At 39.9% G+C, this 18,343-nt stretch overlaps 2 protein-coding genes across 2 annotated transcripts; one reads left to right on the top strand and one right to left on the bottom strand.

Annotated features, from left to right (window-relative positions):
• Nucleotides 1-379: 379 nt before the first annotated feature.
• Nucleotides 380-1,002, top strand: LOC131483983 (splicing factor 3B subunit 6). Its single transcript, XM_058682283.1, has one exon. It carries the CDS (start codon nucleotides 609-611, stop codon nucleotides 984-986), a length of 378 nt encoding a protein of 125 aa, XP_058538266.1. The 5' UTR covers nucleotides 380-608; the 3' UTR covers nucleotides 987-1,002.
• A 10,687-nt stretch (nucleotides 1,003-11,689) lies between these two features.
• LOC131519427 (glyceraldehyde-3-phosphate dehydrogenase-like) lies at nucleotides 11,690-12,921 on the bottom strand. The gene has a single exon (XM_058742464.1). The coding sequence runs from the start codon at nucleotides 12,904-12,906 to the stop codon at nucleotides 11,905-11,907; it is 1,002 nt and encodes a 333-aa protein (XP_058598447.1). The 5' UTR covers nucleotides 12,907-12,921; the 3' UTR covers nucleotides 11,690-11,904.
• Nucleotides 12,922-18,343: the final 5,422 nt, after the last annotated feature.

The raw sequence follows: 18,343 nt of genomic DNA, 5'->3' as shown, positions 1-18,343 counted from the left end.
GGTATAGGGGACCCATCTGGCAGAGACTCCAATATGAAACACCTGGAAAGCAGAGGCGCTGCACACACTTGAGGTTATCGAAACACATTACCAAAGGAGAAGGCTTCAGAGAAGAGGCTGAGGTGTTGATCAGGGGTAGATCACAGAGAGCCTCTCTACCATATTAAGGAGTGTAGACTTTATCCTATGAGTGACAATGAGGAAATAATTCTCATTTTTAAAGAAGGGCATGGCATGGTCATGTTTGCCTTTTAGGTAAATCATGTTCCGTGACTGTCTGGAGAATGGATTTGAAGGTGACAAAACTAGAAACAGGGGGACCCATTAAGAAGCTGATTTCAGAGCCCCGTCTTGAATCCTCACCTTTCAACTACCCGCCCCGCCTCTTTGTCATCTCAGGCTCGTTTTGCCCCGGAGTCTTTTCGAAAGGGGATATTACGTAAGCACGTCTCGGCGTTGAGACGGCGATATTCCGGCGTGTTTTAGAGCTTCCGGTGGTGGATGTTGATGTCCTGCGTTTGACGCGGTGTTGGGGTCTTGCAGAGCAGCTCCGGGGGTGTCCGGAGGAATTCCAGTGTCTGCTGCGGTAACCTTATCAGCCCGCCAAGATGGCGATGCAAGCGGCCAAGAGGGCGAACATTCGACTTCCACCTGAAGTAAATCGGATTTTATACATAAGAAATTTGCCGTACAAAATCACAGCTGAAGAAATGTATGATATATTTGGAAAATATGGACCTATTCGTCAAATTCGAGTGGGGAACACACCTGAAACCAGAGGAACAGCTTATGTGGTCTATGAAGACATCTTTGATGCCAAAAATGCATGTGATCACCTTTCAGGATTCAATGTTTGTAACAGATACCTGGTGGTTTTGTACTATAATGCCAACAGGGCATTTCAGAAGATGGACACAAAAAAGAAGGAAGAACAGTTGAAGCTTCTCAAGGAGAAATACGGCATCAACACAGATCCACCAAAATAAGCGTTTTCTGCATTTTCATTTTGGACTAAAACCCATGAATAACCACCATCACCCTTTTTTTGTTTTTAAATTAATACTGAATGTTGTGATTTCTTAATTGAGATTCAAAACAACCTGCTTGAAACTTTGATACCTGTTAGAATATGTTATGTGAATAAACTTGTAGCTTTTTGTAAAAAAAAAAAAAAAAAAGAAGTTGATTTCATGGTCTAGAAACCAGATGATATGGGCCTGAACTTAAAGTACTGGTGGTTGAGATAAGAGGAGACAGATTCAAGATATGTTTAGAAGGCATTTGGAAATACATGGCAAGATTTAGTGATGAATTCAGGTGCATGGGTGGCTCTGTTGGTTGAGCGTCTGACATTGGCTTAGGTCATGATCTCTCGGTTCATGGGCTGGAGCACTACATCCAGCTTGCTGCTGTCAGCACAGAGCCTGCTTTGGATTCTCTGTCCCCCTCTCTCTGCCCCTCCCTGCCTCGTGTTGTCTCTGAAAATTTTTTTAAAAATGGAAAAAAAAGTTAGTGATGAATTGAATGGGGATGGGGTGAGAGAACAGGAGGATGAAGAATGGTTCCCAGGTGCTTCCTTGGAGAAATTTCAACCAAATCAGAAAGGACAGGAAGAGTTGGTGGATTGGAATTCTGGACCAAACCAAATCTCTATGCTAATGGGTCTCAAATATTTATCTCTAGCCCAAAATGCTCTTCAAAATTCCACATCCATATAGTTAATGGCTCACTGGACATATCACTTCCAAGTCACACACCAAATTCACCATCTTTAAAAAAAAAAAAAAAATCTTATGCTGGTAAATTGCATCCAGCGACCAGAGTCAGAAGTCTCAGAGTAATCTGTAAAAAATTATAAACATCGATCCCATTTACAATTGCACAAAAAACCATAAGAAACCTAGGAATAAACCTAACGACAGAGGTGAAAGATCTGTATGCTGAAAACTATAGAACACTTATGAAAGAAATCAAAGAGGACACAAAGAAATGAAAAAACATTCCAAGCTCATTGATTGGAAGAACAAATATTGTCAAAATATCCATACTACCCAAAGCAGTCTACACATTTAATGCAATCCCTATCAAAATACCACCAGCATTCTTCACAGAGCTAGAATAAACACTCCTAAAATGTGTATGGAATCATAAAAGACCCCAAATAGCCAAAGCAATCCTGAAAAAGAAAAGCAAAGCTGGAGGTATCATGATTCCGGACTTCAAGCTATATTACAAAGCTGTAATCATCAAGCTGTAATCATGGTACTGGCACAAAAACAGACACATAAACCAATGGAGCAGAATAGAAAATCCAAAAAAGGACCCACAACTATATGGTCAATTCATCTTCAACAAAGCAGGAAAAAATATCCAATGGAAAAAAAAATAGTCTCTTCAACAAATGGTGCTGGGAAAACTGGATAGCAACATGTAGAAAAAATGAAACTGGACCACTTTCTTACACCACACACAAAAATAAATTCAAAATGGATGAAAGACCTAAATGTGAGACAGGAAATGATCAAAATCCTAGAGGATAACATAGGCAGCAACCTCTTTGACCTCAGCCAGAGCAACTTCTTTCCAAACATGTCTCAAAGGCAAGGGAAGCAAAAGCAAAAATTAATTATTGGGACTTCATCAAGATAAAAATTTTCTGCACAGTGAAGGAAACAATCCATAAAACTGAAAGGCAGCCTAGAAAATGGGAGAAGATATTGCCAAATGATGTATCTGATAAAGGGTTAATATCCAAATCTATAAAGAATTTATCAAACTCAACACCCAAAAAACAAATATCCAGTTAAGAAATGGGCAGAAGACATTAACAGACATTTCTCCAAAGAAGCCATACAAATGGCTAACACACATGAAAAGAGGCTCAACATCACTCATCATCAGAGAAATACAAATCAAAAACCATGATGAGATACTACCTCCCACCTGTCTGAATAGCTAAAATTAACAACACAAGAAACAACAGGTGTTGGCAAGGATGCAGAGAAAAGGAAACCCTCTAGCACTGTTGGTGGGAATCCAAACTGATGAAGCCACTCTGGAAAACAGTATGGAGGTTCCTCAAAAAGTTAAAAATAGAATTACCCTATGACACAGCAATTGCACTACTACTACCCAAAGGACACAAAAATACAGATTCGAAAGGCTACATGCACCCCGATGTTTATAGCACCATTATTGACAATAACCAAACTACAGAAAGAGCCCAAATGCCCATGGACTGAAGAATGGATAAAGAAGATGTGGTATATATATACAATGGGATATTACTCAACCATCACAAAGAATGAAATCTGGGGCACCTGGGTAGCTCAGTCAGTTAAGCATTCAACTTTGGCTCAGATCATGATCTCATGGCTCATGAGTTTGAGCCCTGCGTCAGGCTCTGTGCTGACAGCTCAGAGCCTGGAGTCTATTTCGGATTCTGTGTCTCACTCTCTCTCTGCCTCTCCCCCACTCCTGCTCTGTGTCTCTCTCAAAAGTGAATGAATAAATAAATAAACAAATAAACATTTTTTTTAAAAAAAGACTGAAATCTTGGGATGCCTGAGTGGCTCAGTCTGTTGAGCATCCAACTCTTGATTTTGGCTCAGGTCATGATCTCATGGTTTGTGGAACCCAGCCCTGTGTCAGGCTCTTCACTGACAGTGCAGAGCCTGCTTGGGATTCTCTCTCTCTCCCTCTCTCTCTCTCTTCCCCCACCCCGCGCCTCCCCTGTTCATGTGCTCACTCTCTCTCTCTCTCTCTCTCTCAAAAATAAATAAATATTTTTAAAAAGAATGAAATCTTGCCATTTGCAATGACATGGATGGAGCTAGAGAGCATTATGCCAAGCTAAATAAGTCAGAGAAAGACAAATACCATATGATTTCATTCATGTGGAATTTAAGAAACAAAATAGAAGAACATATGGGAGAGGGGAAAAAAAAAGAGGGAAACAAACCATAAAAGGCTCTTAATTATAGAGAACAAACTGAGGGCTGATGGAGGGAGGTAGGTGGAAGATGGGCTAGATGGGTGATAGGTATTAAGGAGGGCATTTGTTATGATGAGCACTGGGTGTTGTATGTAAGTGATGAATCACTGAATTTTCTACTCTTGAAACCAATATTACACTGTATGTTAACCAACCAGATTTTAAATAAAAATTTGAAAAGAAGCACCTGGGTGGCTCAGTCGGTTAAGCGTCCAACTTTGGCTCAGGTCCTGATCTCACAGTTCATGACTTCAAGCCCTGCGTCTGGCTCTGTGCTGACAGCTTGGAGCCTGGAGCCTGCTTCAGATTCTGTGTCTCCCTCTTTCTCTGCCCCTCCCCTGCTCGTGCTCTCTCTCTCTCTCTCAAACATAAACATTAAAAAAAATTTTAATTTTGAAAAGAAAAAAACCAGAATTGTAAGTGTTTGGTGATTGCCAAGGGCTCATGTGAAGTTATTAATAGGTATGGAGTTTCAGTTGTAAAGGTCAAAAAGTTCTGGAGATGGATGGTGGCAATGGCTGCACAATAATGGGAATGAAATTAATGCCACTGAACTATACACTTAAAATTGACTTAAATGGTAACTTTTATATTATGATATTTTACCAAAATTTCATAAAAAAAAAAATAAAATGCTACCTTAATAACACCTCTTACACAAATCTTCTCTCTGTTCCCCACTTTTGCTCCATTTTCATTGTCCTTTTACTGGACAATTGTAAATCATATCTCCTTTTCTTTTTCATTTTTATTTTTTTCTTTTATTTCCAGTATGATTAACATACAATGTTATATTAGTTTCAGGTGTACAATATAGTGATTCAACAAGGCTATACGCTACTCAGTGTTCATCATGGAAAGAGTACTCTTAATCCCCTTTATCTATTTCACCCATTGCCCCCCACCTATCTACCCCCTGGCAACCATCAGTCCTTTGTCTACATTTAAGAGTCTGCTTTTTTGTTTGCCTCTTTTTTCTTTTGTTCATTTGTTTCTTTTTTTATTATTTTTTAAGATTTTTTTAAGTTTATTTATTTATTTTGAGAGAGAGAGAGAGAGAGAGAGAATCCCAAGCAGGCTCTGTGCTGTCAGCACAGAGCCCAACTTGGAGCTCAATCCCACCAACTATGAGATCATGACCTGAGCCAAAATCAAAAGTTGACACCTAACTGATTGAGCTACCCAGGAGCCCCTATATATTTTTTTAAGTAGGCTTTACGCCCAGCATGGAGCCCAACATGTAGCTTGAAATCACGACCCTGAGATCAAGACCCAAGCTGAGATCAAGAGCAGAATGCTTAACCAACTGAGCCACCTGGGCGCCTCAAGATTATATTTTTAAGTGATCTCTACACCCAACGAGAGGCTCAAATTCACAACCCTGAGATCAAGAGTCACATGCTCTACTAATTGAGCCAGACAGGCACTCCTGTTTTGTTTCTTAAATTCCACATATGAGTGAAATCATATGGTATTTGTCTTTCTCTGACTGACTTATTTCATTTAGCATTTATACCCTATGTCCATCCATGTTGTTGCAAACGGCAAGGTCCCATTTTTTATGGCTGAGTAATATTCCATTGTAAGTATATTCCACATCTTCTTTATCTATTCATCTATGGATGGACACTTGAGTTGCTTCTACATCCTGGCTATTGTAAATAATGCTAGAATAAACATAGGGGTACATATATCTTTTTTAACTACAGTTTTTGTTTTCTTTGGATAAATACCCAGTAGTAGATTATTGGATCTTATGGTAATTCTATTTTTAATTTTTTGAGGAAATTCCCTACTGTTTTCCAGAGTGGCTACACAAGTTTGCATTCCCACCAATAGTGCCTTTTTCTCCACATCCTCACCAACACTTGTTGTTTCTTATGTTTTTTATTTTAGCCATTCTGACAGGTGTGAGGTGCTAGCTCATTGTGATTTTGATTTGTATTTCCCTGATGATGAGTGATATTGAGCATCTTTTCATGTGTCTATTGGCCATCTGGATATCTTCTTTGGAAAAATGTCTGTTCATAGCTTCTGCCTTTTTTAATTGTATTATTTGGGAGGGTTTTATGTTGAGTTGTATAAGTTATTTTTATATTTTGGATATTAATCCATTATAGGATATATCATTTGCAAATATATTCTCCCATTGGGTTGTCTTTTTATTTTGCCAATGGTTTCCTTCACTCTGCAAAAGCTTTTTATTTTGGTGTAGTCCCAATAGTTTAAGTTTGCTTTTGTTTAGATCTAGAAAAATGTGTTTCTCCATCAAAACCCTAGAAGGGAAAACAGGAAAAAAACCTCTCTGACCTCAGCCATAGCAATTTCTTACTTGACACATCTCCAAAGGCAAGGGAATTAAAAGCAAAAATGAACTATTGGGACCTCATGAAGATAAAAAAAAGCTTCTGCACTGCAAAGGAAACAATCAACAAAACTAAAAGGCAACCAACGGAATGGGAAAAGATATTTGCAAATGACATATCAGACAAAGGGCTAGTATCCAAACTCTATAAAGAACTCACCAAACTCCACACCCAAAAAACAAAGAATCCAGTGAAGAAATGGGCAGAAAACATGAATAGACACTTCTCTAAAGAAGACATCCGGATAGCCAACAGGCACATGAAAAGATGCTCAACGTCACTCTTCATCAGGGAAATACAAATCAAAACCACACTGAGATATCACCTCACGCCAGTCAGAGTGGCTAAAATGAACAAATCAGGAGTCTATAGATGATGGAAAAGATGTGTGGACAAACAGGAACCCTCTTGCACTGTTGGTGGGAATGCAAACTGGTGCAGCTGCTCTGGAAAACAGTGTGGAGGTTCCTCAGAAAATTAAAAATAGACCTACCCTATGACCCAGCAATAGCACTGCTAGGAATTTATCCAAGGGATACAGGAGTGTTGATGCATAGGGGCACTTGTACCCCAATGTTTATAGCAGCACTCTCAACAATAGCCAAATTATGGAAAGAGCCTAAATGTCCATCAACTGATGAATGGATAAAGAAATTGTGGTTTATATACACAATGGAATACTACGTGGCAATGAGAAAGAATGAAATATGGCCTTTTGTAGCAACGTGGATGGAACTGGAGAGTGTGATGCTAAGTGAAATAAGCCATACAGAGAAAGACAGATACCATATGGTTTCACTCTTATGTGGATCCTGAGAAACTTAACAGAAACCAATGGGGGAAGGGAAGGAAAAAAAAAAAAAAAAAGGTTAGAGTGGGAGAGAGCCAAAACATAAGAGACTGTTAAAAACTGAGAACAAACTGAGGGTTGATGGGGGGTGGGAGGGAGGGGAGGGTGGGTGATGGGTATTGAGGAGGGCACCTTTTGGGATGAGCACTGGGTGTTGTATGGAAACCAATTTGACAATAAATTTCATATATTAAAAAAAAAAGAAATGGTGGTTTATATACACAATGGAACACTACCTGGCAGTGACAAAGAATGAAATATGGCCTTTTGTAGCAATGTGGATGGAATTGGAGAGTGTTATGCTAAGTGAAATAAGTCATACAGAAAGATACCATATGTTTTCACTCTTATGTGGATCCTGAGAAACTTAACAGAAGACAATGGAGGAGGGGAAGGAAAAAAAAAAAAAAAAAAAGAAAGAGAGGGAGGGAGCCAAACCATAAGAGACTCTTAAAAACTGAGAATAAACTGAGGGTTGATGGGAGGTGGGAAGGAGGGGAGGGTGGGTGATGGGCATTGAGGAGGACACCTGTTGGGATGAGCACTGGGTGTTGTATGGAAACCAATTTGACAATAAATTTCATATTTAAAAAAATAGAAAAATATGTTTCTATGGCTGATGTCAATGTACATCTCTTGACTGATCTCCCAGTTCCCTGTAAGTCAGTCATCAAAGAGATGCTTCCAACAAGCCAATCATACTATATGACTCCTTCCTTTTTTGTAGGATAAGATCCAAACTCTTTAGGTTGGCATATAAGATCCTCAATGATACAGACATTACTCAATGAAATGAACCCTTTCTCAATGACATGGACCTTTTATTCATTCATTCAATAAATATGTGTTGAGTGGTCTCTGAGACAGACACTAGAAATGGACCTGAGTATATACGGCAATGAAGAGGAAAATATGTTTTCTGACAATGTAGAGCTAATTCACTAGGAGTCAGCAGGCTTTAAAATACTGGCAAAAAAATTTTAATTATAAATCATGACAAAATTATTTGTTGTTTATTGATCACACATGTTTTTGATGCAGGCTGGCTGGATCCAAAGACCAGAGGAGGTCCCTCAGGACCAGCCAAGAGGGTCCTTGGCTTCTTGCAGGATGCAAATCAAATGCAAGCTGAGAGGAAGTGAGAATAGAGCTTATTGAAGACATAAAGAGTCTCTCTTCTGGGAGACTCAGAAAGGAAAGGAGAGTGAGTCTCATCCTTGCTTGGGATTTGGGTTTTTACTGAGGATTGCAGGCTGGTCTGGTGATGTGTCTTCTCAGGCATCCAGGAACAAAGACAAGTGTTTAGGTGTCCTCCATGAGTCACTTATACCCTGGATCCAGGGGTCTTTGTGAGTCAATGGTTTTGGGAAAAGTTCATGACAACCTTAGATGTCATGACTCCTTAGATGTTATCTACTGTGCTGGAACAGCCCAAAGAAATCATTAACTTCTTGACTTTTACAAGGAGGACATATATATAATCTGTTCTATAAGGCATGGGTAAGGCAGGGGTGTAGATCCTAGCAAGAATAGAAGCAGGAAAAGGAGAAAAAAGCAGCTTTTTTCATGGGGTACCTTTAGTTTCCCTGTTTCATTTTCAGTATCTACTACTTGCCAGGCACTTGCCATAGCACTTACTATGTGCTAGATATGTGATGATAAGGAAAAAATACATAATCTTTGCTCTTATGGAGCTCATCGACAGAAATTAATCAGATAATACCAGCAACAAACATTCATTACAAACTGAACTAAGAGTTCTTGACCTAGATGGGAGAAGGGAAAATATGCTTTTGCTCTAAACTCTGAAATGTAAGTAAAAGTTAAGTCAGCACGAGGGAGGAGGGGACTGCTGCAGAGAAAGAGAGCATGGTAGGCAAAGGAAATGACAAGCTCAAAAGCCCTGAAGCAAAAAGCAGCCAGAATGTGAGGAACCGAAAGATTGTATGGCTGCAGCTTGGTACATATTGGAGAACGGGTGAGGTGAGTAGAGTCTAGATCTGCAGGGCCTTTAGCCACCATAAAGATTTTGGATTTTATGCTAATGATGATGGGAATTCACTAAAGGGTTTTAAGCCAGAGGTGGCAGTGGGGAGGCCAGTTATGAGGCCATTGCAATGGGCCAGGCAGAGGAGGGTTGTGGCCTGTCTGTGCCAGTGGAGATACTAGAAGCGCATGAAATTAAGATAAATCAGGGGCTCCTGGGTGGCTCAGTCTGTTAAGCCTCTGACTTCGGCTTAGGTCATGATCTCATGGTTCATGAGTTAGAGCCCCACATCAGGCTCTGTGCTAACAGCTCAGAGCCGGGAGCCTGCTTCAGATTCTATGTCTCCCTCTCTCTCTGCCTCTCCCTCATGCACACTCCATCCCTCTCTCAAAAAAAAACAAAACTTTTTAAAAAATATATAAAAATCAGGAAGTAGAACTAGCAGGACTTGGAGATAGCTTAGATGTAGGAATGGGGGAAAAAAATTTAAAAATGAGACCTAGGGGGGCACCTGGATGGCTCAGTCAGTAGTGCATGCAACTCTTGATCTTGGAGTGGTGAATTCAAGCCTCATGTTGGGTGTGGAGCCTACTTTAAAAAATAAATAAAATATTTTTTTAAATGGGTCCTAGGAATTATGTCAGACTTGTTTAGGTGTGATAATATGGTGGTTTTGTTTTTTGTTACATATTTTTTCAAGATATATGTTAAAATATTTACAGATGAAATGACATGATGTCTAGGGTTTACTTCAAAACGATATTCAGGGTAGAAGGGGCAAGTGGGTGAGAATATGGATGGGGCAGGACTGACCATAGCTTAAGAGTTGTGTTGGGGCTGGATGATGTATACATGAGAGTGCATTATACAATTCTGTCAACTTTTATGTGTATTCAAAGTCTTCCATTATAGAAGGTTAAAAAGTTAGAAGAAGGAAGAATAAGAAGTGGTGGGGGTGTGAGAAAGAGGGAGAAGGAGAAATAAAATAAGTCCTAGGGTTTTGCTTGAGCGATTGAGAAGCTGATGGCGCCATTTATTGAGATGGTGAGGAGAATGGGCAAAAGAGACTTGGGGAGTATCACAAGTCCCATTTTGGACATGATAAGTGACACATCCAGGACACAGGCTGAGGAATTTGTCAAGTAGGCAATTGGATATGCAAATCTGAATGAAACTCGAAGGAAAAGTCTGCATTAAAGTCCACATTAAAGATATGTGAATAATTAGTATATGCATGGTATTTAAACCCATGAAAATGGATGAAATTACTTAATGAGATAATGTACAGACAGAGGGACATCTAAGGCCAAACCTAAAGAAACAAAATCTAGAGGTTGAGTAGGTAAGAAAGACCTAAAAAGGGAGTCTGAGAAGAACAGCCAGGGGTATAAAAACAAGAAGGCTGTGATGTTGGTACAGCTTAGATGAGATAATATTCCAAGGAGGAAGTAGTAGCCAACCATTCCTGAAACTGGTAGGAGGTCAAATAAGATAAGAACAGTTTTTATGACAATTTTAGATTGGAGGGGGTGGGAGAGTGAATGGAAAGTGAGGAAACATGAGCAGATGGTTCAAGAAGTATGGCTGTGAAGTAGATCTATAGAATGGATATATAAAAGGAGATGTGAAGTCAAAAGAGGGTTGCTTTGTTATTAACCTGACATATATTAGAAATAATAGTACGTTGAAAGATCCATGGAGATAAATGACCTAAGAGAAAGAAGAAATAAAGCTAAAATTAAAATTTATGGAGGGGCACCTGGCTAGCTCAGTCAGTAGAGCATGCGACTCTTAATCATGGGTTCAAGCCCCATGGTGGATGTAGAGCCTACTTTAAAAAAAAATCATGGTAGCTTGTTTATAATACCCAGGAAGTGGTAACAACCCAAACAAACATCAACTGATGAATGCATAAACAAAATATAGTATATCTATACAATGGAATGCTATTTGGACATTTAAAAAAAGATGAAAAAGTATTAATACATGCTCCAATATGGGTGAACCTTGGAAACATTCTGTAAATGTAAGAAGCCAGTCACAAAAGGCCACATATAGTATGATTCCATTTATATCAAATCCATAATACCTAAAGCCATAGAAATAAAGCAGATTGGTAGTGATGGGGAGTTGAGGAAATAGGGAGTGACTGTTAATAGGCATAGAGTTTCTTTCTGGAGCCGTCAATTATTCTAAAATTGATTGCATGGGGCGCCTGGGTGGCGCAGTCGGTTAAGCGTCCGACTTCAGCCAGGTCACGATCTCACGGTCCGTGAGTTCGAGCCCCGCGTCGGGCTCTGGGCTGATGGCTCAGAGCCTGGAGCCTGTTTCCGATTCTGTGTCTCCTTCTCTCTCTGTCCCTCCCCCGTTCATGCTCTGTCTCTCTGTCCCAAAAAAAATAAATAAACGTTGAAAAAAAATAAATAAATAAAATAAAATTGATTGCAACGATGGTTGCACAACTCTGAATTTCATAACTTAAACTGGAGAAATTTTTTTTTTGGTTGGATACAGTATACTTTATTGATGGTACATGATAAGGTAGGGCTCCCCAAGCCCCTCCCCTTCTTCAGGGGGTCTGGGATGGAAACTGGAGGTCAGGAGATTCTCAGGTGTGTTGGGTGATGAACGGGGGCAAGAACTCCCCAGCAGCTGAGAGCCTCTCTCTTCTTCTTCCTCTTGCTGGGGCTGGTGGTCCAGGGGGCTCTTACTCCTTGGAGGCCATGTGGACCATAAGGTCCACCACCCGGTTGCTGTAGCCAAATTCATTGTCATACCAGGAAATGAGCTTGACAAAGTAGTCATTGAGCACAATGCCAGCCCCAGCGTCAAAGGTGGAAGAGTGGGTGTCACTGTTAAAGTCGCAGGAGACAACCTGGTCCTCAGTGTAGCCCAGGATGCCCTTGAGGGGGCCCTCTGATGCCTGCTTCACCACCTTCTTGATGTCATTGTATTTGGCAGCTTTCTCCAGGCGGCAGGTCGGATCCAAGACGGACACATTGGGGGTGGGGACACGGAAGGCCATGCCAGTGAGCTTCCCATTCAGCTCAGGGATGACCTTGCCCACAGCCTTGGCAGCGCCAGTAGAAGCAGGGATGATGTTCTGGGCAGCCCCTCGGCCATCACGCCACAGCTTCCCAGAGGGGCCGTCCACGGTCTTCTGGGTGGCGGTGATGGCATGGACTGTGGTCATGAGTCCCTCCACGATGCCGAAGTGGTCATGGATGACCTTGGCCAGAGGGGCCAGGCAGTTGGTGGTGCAGGAGGCATTGCTGACAATCTTGACAGAGTTGTCATACTTCTCGTGGTTCACGCCCATCACAAACATGGAGGCATCAGCAGAAGGGGCAGAGATGATGACCCTCTTGGCCCCACCCTTCAAGTGAGCCCCAGCATTCTCCATGGTGGTGAAGACCCCACTAGACTCCACAACATACTCAGCACCAGCATCATCCCATTTGATGTTGGCGGGATCTCGCTCCTGGAAGATGGTGATGGGCTTTCCATTGATGACAAGTTTCCCGTTCTCAGCCTTGACTGTGCCGTGGAATTTGCCGTGGGTGGAATCGTACTGGAACATGTAGACCATGTAGTTGAGGTCAATGAAGGGGTCATTGATGGCAACAATGTCCACTTTGCCAGAGTTAAATGCAGCCCTGGTGACCAGGCGCCCAATATGGCCAAATCCGTTGACTCTGACCTTCACCATCGTGTCTCAGGGACGTGGCTGGCACTGCACCAGAAGATGCGGCTGTCTGTCGAACGAGGAGGAGCAGAGAGCCTAAACTGGAGAAATTTAAGGTATGTGAATTGTGAACTATATCTCAGTAAAGCTGAAATGTTATGTGAGAAATTAAGAAAGTGAGAGGAGGTATAATATAGGAATAAATAGACAGATTGACCCTCAACAGGGGTAGCATCATACCCTCCATTATAAGAGAGGAAAATGGGAGAAGATGCAGATAATGTGTAGGCCTTGTGATAGAAAATAAAGAAGTTCACATCTGATGACTTTTGTCATAAACCACAATGTAAATTCATCAATGGAAAGCAAAGGTAAGAGAGGTTTTAAGAGGACAGAGGATTTGGTATGAGCCATTCATCTCAATACTTATTTAACACAATTAATCATTTTTATTTCAACCCCAAAGTCCACATCTCTCTCTCTTTTTTTTTTTTTTTTTTTTTTTTTTTTAGAGACAGGGCACAAGTGAGAGAGAAGCAGAGAGAGAGGGAGGGAGAAAGAGAGTCCCACAGGGACAGAGAGAAAGAGGGAGAGAGAGAATCCCACACAGTCTCTGCACTGTGGAGCCCAAAGCAGGGCTCAAGCTCACGAACCATGAGAACATGACCTAAGCCAATATCAGATGCTGAGCCAAACAGATGCTTTGTCTCATGTTGAGCGTCCAACTTCAGCGCAGGTCATGATCTCACAGTTTGTGAGTTCAAGCCCCACATCAGGCTCTGTGCTGATAGGTCAGAGCCTGGATATACTGATATATTCTGTGTCTCCCTCTCTCTCTTCCTCTCTCTCTCTCTCTCTCTCTCCTTCTCTCTCGAAAATAAATAAACATTAAAATTTTTTTTAATATGTTAAACCAAAAACTTAATTTAAAAATGTTAAACTAAAGGGAGAAGTTAGGAAGTTTGAAGGGGAAAAAGGAAGAAAAAATGATACCCAAAGATCATAAGCTGCTAAGAGCCCTGGGCTGGAGCCCACAAACACTGCTGATGTTCTGTCAACATTGTCATGTGTTCTAGATCTGCCAAAGAGGGCAGTGCTGGAATTGCTGAAAAAGTGCAGGCTGATAGAACCTGGGATCACCCCATCTCCATTGCTGCTATGGAACACCACTGCCAGCAATTGCCACACTGTGTAGCTGGAAGCAGGACTATACCCTCTTCCTCCCACAGTCTGATCTCCCTCCTATGTTTACTATTCGGCAGAACCCACAAAGAAGCCAGCAAGCAAATGAGCCAGGTAAATGCTGACTCAACCTTAGCAATACAGCAAAGTATAAAAAGGCAGTGAAGAGCTGAGAGAAAATAGCTATAGCCTGTGGAAAAGCATTAGAAGTATTCCCATTCATTTCAAGAACAAGAAAAGGATTTAGTACCCATACTACTATTTAACGTTGCTACGGAATTAGACAAAGCAATTAAGCAAGAAAAAGAAACAAAAGATATAAAAATTGGAAAGTAAGATTTAAATTATTATTATTGGCAAGGATCATTTTATGCTTAGAAAACCTAAAGAATCAAATAAAAAAGACGAATTCTAAACAATAAGACCATTTGATAAGATGACTAGGTATAAGGATGCCTGGGTAGCTCAGTGGGTTGAGCATCTGACTTGATTTGGGCTCAGGTCGTGATTCCAGGGTTGTGGGATTGAGCCCCACATTGGGCTCCAGGCTGAGCATGGGGTCTGTTTGAAATTCTCTCTCTCTCTCTCTCTCTCTCTCTCTGTCTCTCTCTCCCTCTGCCCCTCTCTCCTGCTCTCTCTCTGTCAAAAAAAAAAGATGACTACATACAAAACTAATTTACAATAAACAAATGTACAATAAACTAATGTACAATAAACAAAATACACACACACACACACAAATGGAAACCAATCAGAAGATATAAATGAACAAGAGACTTCCTTTTATAAAAGGCAGAAAACGTAATATAACTAGAAATAAGTTTAACAAATGTTCAATATCTACATGAAGATATCTTTGAAATACTCCTGAGGTAACAAAAGAAGATGTGAACAATTGGGAAAACATAACATACTTTTGAGCAAAAAGATATGTCATTCTCCCTAAAAGATATTTCATATAATCCTAATAAATAGAGCAAACATTATACTCAATGGTGATAGACAAAAACTTTTTCCTCTGAGATAAAGAATAATAAAAGGATTCCTGTTTTCTCCACACCTATTCAACACAGTACTGAAAATTCTAGCCAAAGCAAGGCAAGAAAAAGAAATAAAAGTCATCCAAATTGGAAAGGAAGAAGTAAAATTATCTTGAATGTAACTACATTACTTATTTAACACAAGGACCTCTGTCTCAACCCCAGAGCCCACATCATTCTTCATGGGTTCTGTGGAAAACAGTATGGTGGTTCCTCAAAAAATCAAAAATAGAATTACTGTATAATCCATCAATTTCACTTCTGGGAATATACCCAAAAGAATTGAAAACAGGGTCTCAAAGAGATATTTGTACACACACTTTTATAGCAGCATTTTTCACAGTAGCTAAAACATGGAAACAACCCAGTGTCCAACCATAGATGAATGGATAAGCAAAATGTAGTATATACATATAATGAAACATTATTCAACCTTAAAAAGGAAGAAACTCTTCAAAATGCTACAACATGGATAACCTTGAGGACATTAGGCTAAGTGAAATAAGCCAGTCACAAAAAGACAAATGCTATGTGATTCCATTTATAAGACATACCTGGAGCAGTCAAAATCATAAAGACAGAAAGTATAATGGTGGTTTCCAGGGACTAAGGAGAGGGGATAATAGGGAGTCATTGTTTATTGGATATAGAGTTTCAGTTTTACATGATAAAAGGAGTTATGGGGATGGATGGTGATGATGGTTGCCCAACAGTGTGAATGTTTTTAACACCACTGAATAGTACACTTAAAATGTCTAAGATGGTAAATTTTGTTATGTGTATCTTACCACAATAAAAAAGAAAAATAAATGGCATTTCCTCTTTAAGGGAAGAGACTCAGCTTCCTATCACCTTAAACCTGTCAGAATGACTAAAATCAAAAACCCAAGAAATAATAAGTGTTGGCAAGGTTGTGGAGAAAAAGAACCCTCATGTACTATTGTTGAGGATGCAAACTGGTGCAGCCACTATGGAAAAGAGTATGAAGGTTCCTCAAAAAATTAAAAATAGAATCCCTATATGATCCAGTACCTCCACTACTGGGTATTTACCCAAATAAAACAAAAATTCAAAAGGTATGTGTGCCCTATGTTTATTGCAGCATTATTTACAATTGCCAAGATAAAGAAGCAATGCAAGTTTCCAAAAATAGATGAATGGATAAAGAGGCTGTGAGATAGAAATAGATAGATGATTGATAGATACATACATACATACATACATACACAGATAGATACATAGATACATAGATGATAGATGATGATGATGATGATGATGATAGATAGATAGATAAATAGATAATGGAATATTACTCAGCCATAAAAATAATGAGATCTTGCCATTTGCAACAACGTGGATGGACCTAGAGAGTATAATGCTAAGTGAAATAAGTCAGACAAGGACAAATACCATACAATTTCACTCATATGTGGAATTTAAGAAACAAAACAAAGAGAAAAAAGGAGACAAACAAAAAACAGACCCTTAAATACAGAGAACAAACTGGTGTTTGCCAGAGGTGAGGTGGGTAGGGGAATGGGGGAAATAGATAAAGGGGATTAAGAGTACTACTCATCGTGATGAGCACTGAGTACTGTATAGAATTGTTGAGTCATTATCTTGTACACTTGAATTAATTAATTATATATAACACTATATGTTAATTATACTTCAATAAAAAATTAAACAAATGACACTTCCAAAATAAAAGAATAATTTCACATTATAAATAAATAAATAGCCATTCCACACCCAGGCAATTACCCAAAGGAAATGAAAATGAAAACATATGTCCACACAAAGACTTGCACATAAATGTTCATAGCAGCTTTATTTGTGATAAGCAAAAACCAGAAATAATCCAAATGTCCATTAACAGCTGGATGGATAAATAATTTGTGGTATATCCATAAAATGGAATACCACTTAGCAATAAAATGAATTACTGATACATGCAACGACAGAGATGAATCTCCAAATAATCATGCTGAGTGAAATAAGCCAGACAAGAAGAATACATACTATAGGCTTCCATTTATCTAAAATTCTAGAAAATGCACTAATCTATAGTGACAGAGCAGACCAGTGGTTCCCTGAGGATGGGGATGGAAAAGGGAAAGATGGATTACAGAGAGACATGAGGAAACTTCAATGGTTGGTAGACATGTTCATTATGTTGACTGTGATGATGGTTTCACAAGTGTAATCATACGTCAAAACTTATCTAGTCATACACTATAAATATGTATGCTTTCTTATGCAACTCATACCTTAATAAAACTGTAAATAAATATGGTATTAGGTTACAACCCATTGAATAAAATAGGAAATCTGTGAGTCAATAATAATATGAATGAGTGAATAAACAGATAGATGATAAATAGATGATAGATTAGATGATTGATAGATAGATGAAAGATGCATAACACCAAATGTTACTATGTTACTGGTGGAAGTGTAAATTGAAATAGCCACTTTGGAAGACTCTTGGGCAGTATCTGCCAAACCCAATAAAGCAAGGTATTCAGGAGTGTGTACAACACACTATCATTTGTAAAGAAAGGGGAGTATGTATATGCATATGTGTCTATACATCTAAATGCGTGGTGGGTGTGTTATCTGCTAATTTGCAGATCCTCTCCAGCTCCAGAAAGATTCCAGGAAATGGCTGGTGTGATGCTTAGTGCATCCAGAGGGGGCATCCGAGTGGTCGAGAGATGGGAGTAGAAGACAGAACTTTCTCCGTAGTCCCTTTGTACCTTTTAAATTTTGTGCCTTGTGACTGTATTACCTTTTCCCAAAAAAAAAAGAGTTTAATGATTCTTTTAAAAACAAAAAGAACCCTTCTCTAAGGAACAACTATCCTCTGACCTCACCTCCCACCACTTCTCCAGCTCACCCCAGTCTCCACTGAACTGAGCCATTCACCCTTTCCAGGAAGGGGCAGGCAGTGTCTGTCCCGTACACCTGCTTCGTTCCATACACCTATCCCCCTCTGAGGCGCCTCTTTTGTCCCCAGTAGGGTTGTCTACCCCTGACTCTCTTTACTACTGCAGAAAGCGACTCTGTGCCTACACCGTTTCATGAACAGGCTTCAAACATTGCCACTTCCTTCATGAGCTCGCGCCCCTACTGTGGGGGGAACTTCTGCCTCCTTTACAGTGACAACAGAAGCAAAGCCCAAAGAAGAATGTGTCTCACTGTGGGGTCACAGAACCTCTCTCCTGAGCAGCAGCACA

The sequence above is a fragment of the Neofelis nebulosa genome, chromosome 8, assembly GCF_028018385.1.
Source record: "Neofelis nebulosa isolate mNeoNeb1 chromosome 8, mNeoNeb1.pri, whole genome shotgun sequence".
Taxonomy (NCBI): domain Eukaryota; kingdom Metazoa; phylum Chordata; class Mammalia; order Carnivora; family Felidae; genus Neofelis; species Neofelis nebulosa.
Note: the sequence above shows the minus strand (reverse complement) of the source record. Positions and strands in the feature narration are given on the sequence as shown.